The 14,554-nt window shown below is 41.9% G+C and overlaps 1 protein-coding gene across 2 annotated transcripts; it reads right to left on the reverse strand.

Moving 5' to 3' along the window:
- Nucleotides 1-1,438: 1,438 nt before the first annotated feature.
- SPATA19 (spermatogenesis associated 19) lies at nucleotides 1,439-6,946 on the reverse strand. 2 transcript variants are annotated; one of them, XM_027580974.1, is made up of 7 exons: nucleotides 6,800-6,946; nucleotides 6,574-6,630; nucleotides 5,977-6,069; nucleotides 5,705-5,796; nucleotides 3,192-3,269; nucleotides 2,843-2,916; nucleotides 1,439-1,613 (listed from the first exon to the last, which is right to left on the reverse strand). In XM_027580974.1, exons 1-6 carry the CDS (start codon nucleotides 6,875-6,877, stop codon nucleotides 2,850-2,852), a joined length of 465 nt encoding a protein of 154 aa, XP_027436775.1. In that variant the 5' UTR covers nucleotides 6,878-6,946; the 3' UTR covers nucleotides 1,439-1,613; nucleotides 2,843-2,849. The 2 variants fall into 2 exon arrangements, with proteins under 2 accessions (XP_027436775.1, XP_027436776.1); XM_027580975.1 differs by having other exon boundaries at nucleotides 2,828-2,916.
- Nucleotides 6,947-14,554: the final 7,608 nt, after the last annotated feature.

The following is a 14,554-nucleotide window of genomic DNA, read 5'->3' on the forward strand; positions in this document are numbered from 1 at the left end:
CCCCTGCAGCATATCTGGCTTTCAACAAAACATGATGCTATATGATACAAGGTAAAAAATAGTCTGAAGAAACAAGGCAAGCATCAGAACCAGACTCGGATAAGGCAAAGATGTTGGCATTGTCAGACTTGGAATTTAAAACTGTGATAAATATGCAAAGGGATCTAATAGAAATAGTGGATGACACACAAGAACAGATAGGCAGTGTAGGCAGAGAGAAGGAAAACCCTACAGAAAAATCAACAGGAGATGCCAGGAATAAGAAGCCCTGTAATAGAAATGAAGAATGCCTTTGATGGACTCATTTGTAGACTAGACACAACCAGGGAAAGACTCGATGAGTTTGAAGAAATGTCATTAGAAAGTTCCTGACTGAAAAGTCAAGACAAAAAAAAAGGTGGAACAGAATAACTTAAAACTGTGGGGCAATTACAAAAGATATAACACATGCATAACGAGAATACCAGGAGAAAAATGAAGGGAACAGAAAAAATATTCAAAGTAATAGTAGTTGAGAATTTTGCAACGGCGGACCCCATGCAACAGATCCAGGAAACTCAGAAAACTAAGCAGGGTGAATACCCAAAACTCTACACCTACGCACAGCATATTCAAACTGCAGAAAATCAGACAGAAAAAAGCTTGAAAACTAGAGGAGGAAAAACTCCTTACCTAAGGAGGAGCAAGGATAAAAATTATGTGACTTCACTTCAGAAACCATGCAAGCCAGAAGAGAGTCAGACACATATTTAAAGAGTCAAAGAAAAAAAAAAACAGAAACCTAGAATTTTATGTCCTTCAAGAGTGAGTAAAAATACTTTCTCAAACAAAAATCTAAGGAAATGGTCTCCAGTAGACCTGCCTTGCAAGAAATGTTAAAAGTTCTTCAGAGAGGGGAAATATAGGTCCGAAACTTGGATCTACAGGGACACCTGGGTGACTCAGTAGGTTAAGTGTCTGCCTTCAGCTCAGGTCATGATCCCAGGGTCCTGGGTTAGAGCCCCAAATCAGGTTCCTTGCTCAGCAGGGTGCCTGCTTCTCCCTCTACCTGCCATTCCCCCTGCTTGTGCTCTCTCTCTCTCCCTCTCTCTCTCTCACATGAATAAATAAATACAAATCCTAAAAAAGAGAAAAAAAGACAAGTATCTACATAAAGACAGGGAGAGAGCTAGAGAAGAAATAAAGATAAAATAAATACTTGAGTGAAACAAACAAACCACACTTCCCTCAGTAAGTCCTCCTCTTCTGGCCCAGCCTGGCAGCCCTTCTAGTGTTCCAGGAGCACCTAGCATGGTCCGCTGATACAGCTCTGTGCTGGCCTGGCATCTCTGTCCCCAAAAAGCTCTGTCCCCAGTCTATGTGTCCCCAGAGTCCAGTCCACAAAGAGCCTGATGAATGAATGAATAGTAAGAACTCGCACCAGAGGCCAGGACAGTGATTAAATAGCTTGTCTCTTTATTAGCAGTTCAGGGGGAAGATTCCGGTGCTGCCACTGTCACAAGGAAGGGCTCACCTGCCGGATTCTTTCTGCCCAGGTGTGGTTGCTCCTCTGGTCAAGGGGTGATAGACTTTCTTCTGACACAGGCTGTTCCTTGACCCTGAAGGACATGAACCTGGGAAGCAGAGGAATGCCCAGGGGGCACGTCACAGAAGCGCAGGATGGCTAAGGGGCTTGATGATCATGCCTCCGAAGCGCACCAGCCCAACATTCCTAGAGCTGCGTGTAGAGCAGAAAAACCCACAGAGGGAAAGGACAGTGGTGCATCAGACAGACCTGGCTCTGCTTCTTCAAACTTCAGAAGACCCTGCAAGCATCCCAGATTCCTCATTGTCTTTACTATTAGTAAACAGTTGACATGGCACATCATGTCGTTTACTAAGTGCTGATAGCCATTTTCCTCAAGGCAATGTTCTGAAGTCTGAGGAAATTGAGGCACGGCGGCATAAACCAACTTACCCAAGATAGAGCTGGACTGAAAGACAGTGTCTACTCCTAAGGCTTGGCTTAACCTCTGCTGTCTGTATAATGGGCATGAACAATGCCCTCCTCTTAAGGTTCTTTTGGATCAGGTAAGAAATCTTGACAATGTCTTGTGCCAAACCTGGCATTTGGTAAGTGTTCCATAAATGCCAGCACTCTACTTCCATGGCCTTCCTTTAAGCATGTTGGGGGTAGACTGGGTCTAAAACACTCCTTCAGCCCCCCATGACAGCCAGTTCAGTCTTCATACTTGGCAAGGGTGCAGTAACCTTTTCCTGAATGAATGGCCTCTGTAGTGTATTGCCTGTCATTGGCCTTCTACCTCCCAGAGCTACGTAAATGGCCACTGTTATGATCACTGGTACCCAGCGCAGGCCAAGAAGTCATAGAACCCAAAGTCAAGGCCCTAATTGGTGGCAGGGCCAAAACCTATGTGCCCTCACAGCTGACCCCAGTGCTCTGTGATCTTGTAGTTCATCGTGGGGTCAGTAGACTTACAGCAGCAATGCCTGGGCATGTTAGAAATGCAGTACAGCAGGCCCCCCACAACATACTAACGCAAGATCCCCAGGTGGTCCCTAGCCTGTGCATGATTGAGAAGCCCTCACAGTGACACCACAGCTAGAAGGGTCAGAGAGGCCAATCCGAACTTGACTTGAAGTCCTTCCAGAAATTTAGGAGATGCACTGCAAGAGCCTAAATAAGGCAGTTGCCCTATCCCCCACTCTCACCGGCCGCAAGTGCAGGCCCCCTCACCAAAGGAAAGGCTAAACCTTATTATCAAGCTTCTGCCCCAGTGCACTATCTCATGCCCAGGCTCACCATCTCCCCTGCCCAGCTCCTCACCTGTCAGCCTCTCACCTGTAGCTCAGCATTCTGCATAGGAATTTCTGTTGGGAGTCCCCTGAGATGATTCATCCATAAGGTTGCCTATGCTGCAGGGACAGAGAAGAGGAGCAAGGCAGACGGGAGGCGGCCAGATGGCAAAGCCTGCCCAGAGCGCACACCCAGAACATGGTATGGTGCTGGGGTGACCAGTCAGCCACTGCCCCATTCAGGCCCTGGAGCAGAGTCTTACACGAAGAGGCACTCAGCACAGAAGGGTTCCAGACACAGTCAGGGAACCTGCAAAGGAGAGGCCAGAAACACCCCCACCCACCACCCCCTGACCTTATTAGGTGTACAAATCAGATAATCTCCAACAGCTTACCTTCTTCTCACCTGCTCTATTCGGTCTCGCATAATGTCATTCCTCGCCTCACTCGGCACTTGGAAGATACGGGTATGGCTGCAAAACACCATTCAAACATTGGGATTCCCGAGTTTCTCTTTCACTAGGCATAGCGAATGGGTTGGAATCATACAAACGATAGTTCTGGCCCTGTCACCCTGAACCTTTGAGCTGGTCCTTCACTTGTCTTGCATGAGGCACACAAAGATTGTTTTGTTTTGTTTTGTTTTGTTTTTTGCTGTCAATTTACCCCTGAGCCACCCAATAATCCTGGGCAGGTAGCAAATTGTCCTAAGAAGAGTTGAAGAAACAGAGAGGTTAAGTGCCTTTACCAGAGTTGCACATCAGGTCAGTGGTCTTGTAAGACATGGAACTCACCCCTTCTGAATTCCTCTCCAACTTCCTTATCAGCTCTTTATGACCTACACTATGCCATACTTACCATGGTTTAGAGATAATTCTGCAAAAATCTGCCACAAAGAAGCTGAAGGCCCCTCATCACCGCTGTTCTGTTTTATTTCACCATGCCGACTTGCCTTTGTCTCTGAGGTCCAATTCATGTCCTCAACTCCATCCCCCTCTCCCCCTACAGACCCTCGATTCCAGCAAAACCAGTCTGTCCACTGAATCCCCCGTTTTTGCCTCTATTGTTCTAGGGGCCCTGGGACTTTCAATGTGAAGACAGCATTGATACTGCCTCAAAGACTTGAAGCCTGGAGGTGATAAATATGCTCATTTATCACTCACAGAAGGTAGAGCTGAGTCAGTGCGCAAAGAGAGGGGTAAGAAAGAATAAAGGGATTCCAGAAAAGGGAGAGATTACTCCCAGCCCAAGGCCCAGAGAAAGGGCTACAGCCCTGGGCACTGGAGGCCAGGTGGAATTGGCCAAGTTGCCAAGGCTTTTGTGACCTGTGGAAGCCCCCTCCTCCCCACTCCTGTTTATTCAGTCCCTGCCCAGTCCATGGGTCAGTCCAAGCAAATGTCCTGCTAGAAACCTTTCCAGGGTCCCCCAGGCGGCAAAGCCTAGAACTTGCACAAGCTGGGTCCCCCATGCTATGCTCTTGTAGATACTCCTCATGGCTTCTCTGACATTTTCTCTAATATTCACACACCTTATTCATCTAGTTCAGTTTTATCCCTTTGAAACTGGGGACTCCATCTTATTTTCTCTCTCTTTAGAGGGCCTAGCAAACATCTACGAAAAAAATGAGTATCCGCTGATGCTTAATGAAGGGATATGTATTCCCTGACTATATATTTACTGAAACTAATAAAAGAGTGCCAAAACCAGTGGACTGGAGGGGGGGCCAGGCAGAGTTTATGGGTTTAAAAAATCCACAGAAAGTCCAAAGTGGAAAAATTATATATGGATAATTGTGATTCCTGTAGCTTGTCTTCAAAGCTTTAACCTAGTTATGCCATACAGCTAAGGTCTAAAAAATTTCTGAAGATGATGTTCATATTATCCAGACCAAAAAACTGCCAAATGTAGAGTTCCATTCAGTGCAGCCGTGTCAGGCAGGGACAGGCTCCCATGTGTAAGGCTGTGGCTGGATTACAGTCCCCAACATTTATGATTTTAGAATACAGTTCCCATCCAAAAAGTCTTTCCCAGGAAGGTCTCAAATTCCACCATTTGTCACTCCTTCCTGAGCATTTGAATCCTGTTTTAAAATGCTAATGGCACCATAAGGGGTAAACACAAGAAAACTGGATATCCCCAAAGCAAAAATACATTTCTTGAGAAATGCGTCCTCCTTGATAGAAGTGAACAAAGCTGGCGATGGGGACATGGGAAGGAAAAGAGTACAGAAATGAGAGAGAGAGCTCCTCCACATTTTCATGGAGGACCTGTTTAAACCCGTAAGTCTTCTGCTGAGAAGAGACCCTGAGTGAACACAGTCCTGAAAAGGAAATAGGGAAGCTTATGCCAGAAGAAATGAGCCGGCTTCCAGGCCCAGCTCCCTCCACATTGGGTCTCAGGCCCTTTGGAGCCAGGAAAGGCAGAAGGAGGTATTCTGTGCTCCAGCAAGCATGGTGGGAGGCTGGCAAAGCCACCACAACGTGGAGCACAGAATTCTAGCCTCGAGCGCTGAGAAAACTCCTCTCACCTCAGCTGCAGATGAGGGCTCAGGCTTTTGCATTTTAAGAGCTTATTTTCTTTTAGCTCTTTAAAGTGCAGCCACTTCTGAACAAATCAAGTGCAAAAGTAACAGAAGTCTGAAATTTATTCAGAAGCATTGAAGAAATGGTGAGCAAGCCCAGTTTTGCAACCCCTGAAGTCATGTTAAAACTTAGGAATGAGCTGGGCTTTCAAGATAGCAAAAATATTTCCTTAAGACCCCAAAGTAAGGCTGAAAAATTTCTCAGCCAAGGAAGTCAACGTCTCTAGAGGAGAATAGCCGTGAGTTTGTGTTGGCAAGGAATCCCAAAGGTGGGGGACTTGTGCTTCCCTCCCCACAACTCCACTCGGGGCAAATGAGAGGCTTTACCTCCATCTTATGAACTGGATTCTTGTTCTTTCCTCCAGGACCTCTTGACTCTGGTTTGCCAACAAATCAGACTTTGAGAGATGGTGCTTCACCTAGGAAATCAGGGTAGTGTGCACGTGATTACTGTCCAGCAAGGACACCATGGCCAGGATGGAGCCCAGCCTGGACAAGCTCTGCCCACTAGCCCAAGACCCTTTTCAGTTGGACCTTGTGCCTGCCCACCTCCCTCTCTGCCCACTCCCCTAGGATGATTGTCTCAAACTCTCAATTACCACATCTCTGGTGACATGTACATCTTGGCCATGGGTGGGAGGGCAGTTGGTGGACATCTTCTCCTTTATGTCCTGGGAAGCTTCTTCTTCAGTCTGAAAGGTGAGCAATTTCCCCTGAAAGTGTTGTTCTGTACCTGAGCCCAAGTCTGTTTCTTCTGCCTTTTCCTTATTTTCCCCTCTGTCACAACACACATGCCACGTGTCCTCGCATACACACTCTGTATCTCACAGTCCCTGCAGTAAGCATGTCTATTCCTACCTTCCTGCAGAATTCCAGGGAACTCATTAAGTCCTTGGTCCTATCCCAAGGCATTCCTGAGACACCCTGTAGCTGGAGATGACACATCTGAAACCCCTCATCCAGTATCCTTAAGAAGAAGGGTGGGGATAGTGGTGATTCCAACACATCTCTGACAAGGACACAAGCCCCAGCATCTTCTAGGACATTTGGTGAATTAGACACAGCTCTAGGCAAAGTGTTTAGCAAAGAACTTGTGTCACCCAGTTCTAAGGGGAAAGGAGTCCAGATTCCTGCACCTGAGGAAGCCAGCTCTCTAGAATTTGGGGTACCCTGAGTCATAGAGAAATATTACTCACTTTTTTCAACCAGTGCTGTACTACAGATACAGCCTCGCTTTCTACAACTTCGACATCCTGCAACAAATTGGTAAGTTAATGCCTCAGAATACCTAGAGACCCAGCCCTCCTCCTCCATCCTTATCCAGTTATGTATTATAAGATCTCTTGGAAGTGCAGTGGAGAGCTCAGAAGGGAGCAGATAGATGAGAAACAATTCCAGGTAGCTACCCCCAGCTCTACTTACTGAACTGGTTTTTGGTGGGAAGGGGAACCCTGCACCTTTCCGGGTGAGAATGTACACAATCCATGTTGTAATTATCATCTTTGAACTTATGCCAGGCCTCCTTCTTGGCTCCCTCCTTCCATCGAAGCTGCCTGAGAACTCCTCTGGAACAAGGAGGTCATTGATGGGAGCTGCCCACCTGATTGGCTGGCCAATGATGATGTGACAATGGCCTCCTTTAGTCTCCGGGGTCAGAGTGGAGATGGAAAAAAGAGGTCAGGAAGTATCTGCCTTAGTGATGGCCATAGCTCAGAAATTGGAGAGATAGGGGGATGGGAACAAAAAATAAGATACAACCAATATAAACCTGAGGAAGGCACAGGGGGAAATTACCAAAATTATAGAGATTTGGTTGGGGCAGGGGGATTATGGCTGGTCACCCAGTTTTAAACAATGCTGAAGCATAAAGACATTCTGTGAATCAAAAGAATAAATTTGTAACAAAATGAAACGGGCCCTCTAGAAGTTGATTCAAACAATGCCACAAGGTACTTCTTATTCTTACATACGGGGGAAGAAAGAATTTGTCCACCCCTCAAAAAATCAAAGATAGAGGGACAAAATTCCCAACAAGGACATTTTCTTTTTTTCTACTTTGTTTACACCAGTGATTCAAATCACAAACAATAATCCAAACAATTAAAGGTATAGAGTAAAAAGTGCAAGTGCCATTTGTTATAAAAAAAATAATTTCCTGATGATTTCCAGTGGACTGCTGCAATGGAAGGACAGTCAAGGTGAGGTGAAAAGGAGATTGTGTTGTGACTTCAGAGTTGGGGGGAAACATTGATAACTCAGGTGGCTGCTATTCCCATCTAGAACTTTCAATGAGAAATTGAGGAAGTTCAGAATATCTAAAGGATTCTAAGCAAATGTTCAGCTGCTCTAAAAGTAACTGTAGCCTAACTTTGAGACTATTCTCAAGGTCCTCAAAACCAGGGTTGCAATCCTGTCTTTACACTAACTCAGTGTGTGACCTTGACCCAGTGAATCATCAGTCTCTGGTTCTAGTTTGTCTTCAAAATGAAAAGAACAGAATAATGTCTGTAGTTTTCTTTTAGCTCTAATATTCTATAAATGTTCTCATTCTCATTCTTCCAAGAGTATCAAAGAGTATCTGTCTCCCCAGTTCCCCTCATATAGACACTGTGTCTCCTCCCTCTCGGCAAATCACCTCAATTTTATATCTTCTTTATTGATCAGAATGCTCTAGGCTATGTTGAGGCAACAAACTAGTCCCCAAATTAAAAAGGTTTATTTCTCACACAGGGTGATGTATGGAAGTGTTGAGTCACGGTATTGTACACCTGAAACTAACGTAACACTGCATGTTAACTAACTAAAATTAAAAATAAAAACAAAAAAGCTTCACTTCTCACTCTCAAAAACTCCAATACAAGTTGAGAAGCTCTTCAGGGAAGTCGTGTTCCATGTGGTGACTTAGAGATCCAGGACGAATTCCATCCTGTGGCTCCAAGGTCTCATGATGTTACCTCCATAATTACCAAAGCAAGGAGAGAGAACATATGGAGAAACAAAATCAGCTCTTCTGCTTCAGCCCAAAGGCTTCTTCTTAAAGCTTGTTGGCCAGTACTAGTCATATGACCCCAACCTAACTCCCAGAGGGACGGAAATTAAAAAACAGAAGATGAAATTACTTGTCAACATCTCTGTTTCTGCCACTATCCCCTAAAATTATGTTTCCATCTTTATTGATATAATTTTTTAATATAAAAACATTAACCTGAGTCAAAAGTTAAAACTACATGAAAAGATATACTCAGGGGAACTCTATCTCTTCTCCTCTCTGTTTAACCTTGTTCTTACTTCAGAAGTAAGGTTTTCATAAGTTTTTAGGATATACATCCTGCGTTTGTTTCCAAAATAAGAGAGATACATAAATGTAGTCTCACTTTTTTATTAATATGTTATAAAATGCATACAGGACAGTATACAAATACATGCACAACTCAGAAAAATTAAGTGGGTGTACATACACACACACACACATTGAACCACTTCTAGTACACCAGCAAGCCCAAGTAATACTCTCCCACGAGGTGACCAACATTTTCACCTCTATTACCAAAGGAAAGTTTTGCCTAGTGTTCCTTTGTATTAGCAGAACACAAATTATTTATCAAATTTACTATTAATGGACATTTATGTTATTCTACTTCAATACTTTTTTAAAATAATGCTGCTATAAACACTCTTATATCTATTATTTGGTTGACATAAGCACTAAATCTTTAGAGTATATACATACTAAAAAGTGGAAGTGCTAGGTCATAGGCTTTACATATATTCAGTATCGGTATATACCAAAGATTATTGCAAAGTGGTTGTACCCATTACTGCCCATATGCGATGTATGAAAGGAACAGTTGCTTTACCTTCTTACCAATACTTGGTATATCATTTTTATTGAATATTTAATCCATATGAAAGAATATTTATAGTACAGTTTATGTACAGTTTAAAGAATAACAATAGAAGGATACCCATTAAAGAAAAAGAACATTATTGTTACTTTTGAAACCCCCTGTGTACTCCTCCCTGTTTCTATCCTTTTCTCTTTCTTTATTTTTTATTAACTTTACTTGTTATGTCATTTTTATAGTTTAGCCAGATGAATGGAGATAAACTGGTAACCAAGGATAGTTTAATTTGTAATTAATTAATTAATTAATTAATGGTGTTAAACATCTGAGTTACATGGTGACTCTATTTTTGAGGCGCTGTCAAAATACTTTCTAAATGTCAGCACCATTTTACATTTCTGCCATAAATGTGTAAGAGTTCCAGTTTCCCCACATCCTTGGCACAGGGTTATCTGTCATTCTAATTTTAACCATTCTAGTAAATGTGAAGTGGCATCTCATTGTGGTTTTTTTTTTTTTTTCATTTTCTTTTTTCATTGTGGTTTTGATTTGTACCTCTCTAACGATAAATGATGCTGAGTATCTTTTCATGTGCTTATTGGCCATTTGTATATCTTCTTTGGGGAAATATCTATTTAGATACTTTCAATTTTATAATTGGATTATTTGTCTTTTTATTGTTGAATTTTAAGTAAAAGTTATTTATATGTTCTATGTACAAGTGTCTTCTCAGATATATAATTAGCAAATATTTATTCTGTAGCTTGTCTTTTCACTTTCTAGATGTTATCATTTGAAGGAAAGAAATGATGAATGAAGTTATCATTCATCACATAAAATAATAAATTGGACTTTTAATGAGGTGCAACTTATTTTTACTTTTGTTGCTTGTGCTTTTGATGTCATATCTAAGATATACCTATTACATGTTCATAAAGATTTATTCCTATATTTTTTTCTAGGAATTTAATAATTGTTGCTTTCACATTTTTGTCTGTTATCCATTTTTAGTTAATTTTGGATATGGTGTGAGGTAGGGGATCCAACTTCATTTTTTTTGCATTTTGAATTTAATTGTCCCAGGCCTATTTGTTGAAAAGAATTTCTTTCACTATTAAATTGTCTTAGCTCCCTTGCCACAAATCAATTAACCATAAATGTAAGAGTTTATTTCTGGACTGTAAATTCCTTTTTATTTTTTAAGATTTTGTTTATTTATTTTAGAGAGAGAGAACGTGAGTAGGGGGTGGGGCAGAGGGAGAGGGAGAGGCAGAGAATCTCAAGCAGACTCCACACTAAGTGTGGAGACTGACATGGGGCTCTATCTCACAATCCTAAGATCATGACCTGAGCCAAAACGGAGATGCTTAACCAACTGAGTGACCCAGGTGCCCCATGGACTGTAAATTCTTTTCCATTCATATATGTATCTACCTTTATGCCAATACCACACTGTCTTGATTATTTGATTACTTGATTGTAGTATGTTTTGAATTGTTTTGGCTATTGTGAGTTTCTTGAATTTCCATTGGAATTTTGGAATCAGCTTGTCAATTTCTCTAAGAATAATTTTAAAAAGCCTGCTAATATTTTGATAGGGATTGCACTGACTCTGTTGATCAATTTGGGGAGTATTTTCATCTCCATAACACTAAATCTACCATTCCAAAAACATGGGGTGTTTTTCCATTTATTTACATCTTCTTTAATCTCTTTCAACAAAGTTTTGTAATTTTCAATGTGCAAGTCTTACACCTCATTTGTTAAGTTTATTCCTAAGTAGTTTATTCTTTTTGATGATATTATAAATGGAATTATTTTCTTAATTTTATTTTTGCATTTGTCATTTCTAGTGTACAGAAATATACTAGAGTTTTTTTAATATTAATCTGTATCCTGCAACTTTGCTGAACTCATTTATTATAATAGTTTTTTGCAGTTTCCTTAGAATTTTCTATATATAAGGTCGTGTCTTCTGCTGTTAAAGTGAAGGTCTTAATTGAGAAGTAACAGAATCCTGGAAATTGGTATGAAGACATATGGAAAGATCCTAATAAGGCTGGAGATATTTAAATCCTAAATAATTCTTACTCTTTGCCAGTAGAAGCAGTCTTTCCATCCCATCTGAAGAGATTAATACTGCTTTGCCTTAGGTACTTGCCTTGAAAGACACTGTTGCTTCTCCTCCAGGACCCATCCTCATTACCCTGCTTGGCTTTCAGATTTATAACTACATTCAAGGCCCAGCAGTCCCCAGTAGGTGAGATACAAAGTGTGACCAATGAGGAGTTGCACTACACTCCAAGAGAACAACATGAATTTTCCAATTTATACAGACATAATTTTGGGGAACATGTTTGTGGATGAATATGAAAGATAGAAGATAATGGTGGAAGGAACATAAAGTTTGATCTTTTTTTTTTGATATGGGACTACTATGCAGAGATTCTACATATAATATTGGAGCTCAGGGAGTTAGAAAGGGCTCTAACGGTTTGCTTGGTTGTTTGGCTCAAACATGGATCAAAAGATGACCTACATTAAATGAATTTGAAATGCCAGAATTGCCTTGGTATATTATACAGGAAGGTATCCAAAGGCTTAGGGAGATTGGAATGCTAGAGTATATTTATCATGTAAGACACGCATACCCACCTGTGGAGGGTCCAGAGGACACAGCTTTTACTATGAATGAAATAAATTTGTGAGGGGAACCCCAACATCCTTGAAGAGTTCTGGGGTCACTCTTCTCTGTAGGTCAGAAATTAAAGTGGGAACTGCTGCCACTTAATGTGGGGACTCTAAAAGCAATAGGGATATTTGGACCCCAGGTAGTAGGGACCATGCAGCAACTTTAATCATCAAAAGCAAGGTGGGCATGGTTACTATAATAGACAGTGGAGTCCAAGCAGTAATAAGAAGAGTCTGACTTCCAGAGATCTATAGTGTTGGCCAGTTAGAAGTGAAATAGATGAGTGGTCTACTGAATTCTTGCCTGATCTACATAAGAGGAAGAATTCTAGGTCAAGTGAACAGAAGTCTAACTTGAATCATAAAAACAGAGTCATGGCCCTTTGACCAATCCTGACTTGACTCAATGTACAGACCCAGAACTCTTTGAATGAAGAACCACCCAGATCCTCGTAAGGAAGGACCCTGCTACATTACCAAAAACGCATAGTGTTAATCTTTCTTCCACCCTTCTCAAAGGGACTTACAGCCTTTTACTGGGGTGACTGTACATTGAGGAAAAGGAAACAGACTTTTCAAGGATTACTGGAGACTGGCTCTGAACTTATACTAATTCTAGGAGACCATAATTCAAAGCAGGAACTTAGGGAGGTCAGGTGATCAATGGAATTTTAGCTCAAGTCCCTCTTACAGAGGGCCCAGTGGGTCGCTAAACCCATTCTATGGTTCTGTAGTTCCAGAATGCTATAGTTGTATAGTAGACATATTCAGCAATGGGAGACTCCCCCACATCACTTTCCTAACCTGTAGAGTGAAGATGATTATGGTAGGAATGGCTAAGTGGAAGCCAGTAGAATATCCTCTACCTGGGAAAAGAGTAAACTAAAAGCAATACGACATTCCTGAGGGATTATAGAGATTAGTGCCACCATTAAGGACCTGAAAGATGCAGGGATGGTGATTCCCACCACATCCCCACACAATCTGCCTATTTCGTCTGTGCAGAAGACAAAAAGATCATGGGGAATGACAGTGGATTATTGTAAACTTAACCAGGTGGTGACTCTAACTGTAGTTGCTGTTCCAGATGTGGTTTCATTGCTTGAGCAAATTAAAACAATCCCTTGTACATGGTATGTGATACATAGATATGTATCCAGCAAATGCTTTTTTCTTAATACTTGTTAGTAAAAGTCACCAGTAGTAGTTCTGCCACTTGGTTCATATGATCCAGTAGATTCAATGGTGCTTGAAGTGTCAGTAGCAGCTAGAGATGCCTTATGAAAGCTTCAGCAGGCCTCTATTATGTAAATGACAGTGGGAACCATTAGGATTTGGAGCAAAGCTTTGCCATCCTCTACGGATAACTTATTCTCCTTTTGATATACAGCTTTTTATTTGCTACAAGGCCCTAGTAGAGAATGAATGTTTAAACATGGGCCACGAAATTACCAGGCAACCTGAGCAGCCCTTTATGAACTGGGTGTTTTCTGGCCCATCATGCTATAAAGTTGTGTGTTCACAGTGGCACACCATCATCAAATGGAAGTGGTAGACTTGAAATCAGGCACAAACTGGCCCTGAAGGCTCAAAAGAGTTTTATGGGGAAGTGGCCCAAAATATCCTCATTCCCTACTCTGGCTACACTACCGTCTTGCTCCCAGTACGTACCTATGGCCTCATGTGGAGTTCCATGTGATCAGCTGACAGAGAGAAGACTCAGGCTTGATTTACAGATGATTCTGCATAATATGTCATCAAAACCTGAAAGTATACTGCTAACAACACTACTTTCTGGGACATCCGTAAAGGACAGTTTGTGAAGAGAAATCCCCCCTTGAAGTTCTGAAGAGCAGAACTTCAAGCAGTGCACTTGGTTGTTCATTTTCCTTGGAAGAAGTGGCCACACTTGCGAATGTATACTAATTCATGGGTTGTAGTCAATAGTTTGACTAGATACTCAGGGACTTGGAAGGAACATGATTGGAAAATTGGTAACAAGGAGGTGCGGGGAAGAGGTATGTGGTTAGATCTCTGTGGATGGAGGGAAGGAAGTGAAGATATTCATGTCCCAAATGAAATGTTCACCAAAGGTGACCTCAGCAGAGGAGCATTTTATTAGTGAGTGGATAAGGTGACCCATTCTGTAGATACTAGTCAGTCTCTTTCCCCAGCTACCTCTGTTATCACTTAATAGGCCCAGGAACAAAGTGGCAATGGTAGTTGGAACAGAGGCTATGCATGGGTTCAGCAACATGGACTTCCACTCACCAAGGCTGACCTATAAGCCACAACAGACTGTCTAATCTGCCAGCAGCAGAGATCAATACTGAGTCCCAGCTACAGTGCCATTCCTTGGGGTAATCAGCCAGCTACCAGACAGTAGGTTGATTATACTGGCCTACTTCTATTATGGAAGAGACAATGTTTTGTTCTTACTGGAACAGATACTCTGCATAAGAATTTGCCTTCTCTGCACACATTGCCTCTGCCCAAACTACCATCGGTAGACTTACAGAACGCCTTATCTACTATCATGGTATTTACACAGATTTGTTTCTGATCAAGGGAACTTATAGCAAATTAAGTGCAGCAATGAGCCTATTCTCATGGTATTCACTCATCTTACCATGGTCCCTAC

Source organism: Zalophus californianus, chromosome 11, assembly GCF_009762305.2.
Source record: "Zalophus californianus isolate mZalCal1 chromosome 11, mZalCal1.pri.v2, whole genome shotgun sequence".
Classification (NCBI taxonomy): domain Eukaryota; kingdom Metazoa; phylum Chordata; class Mammalia; order Carnivora; family Otariidae; genus Zalophus; species Zalophus californianus.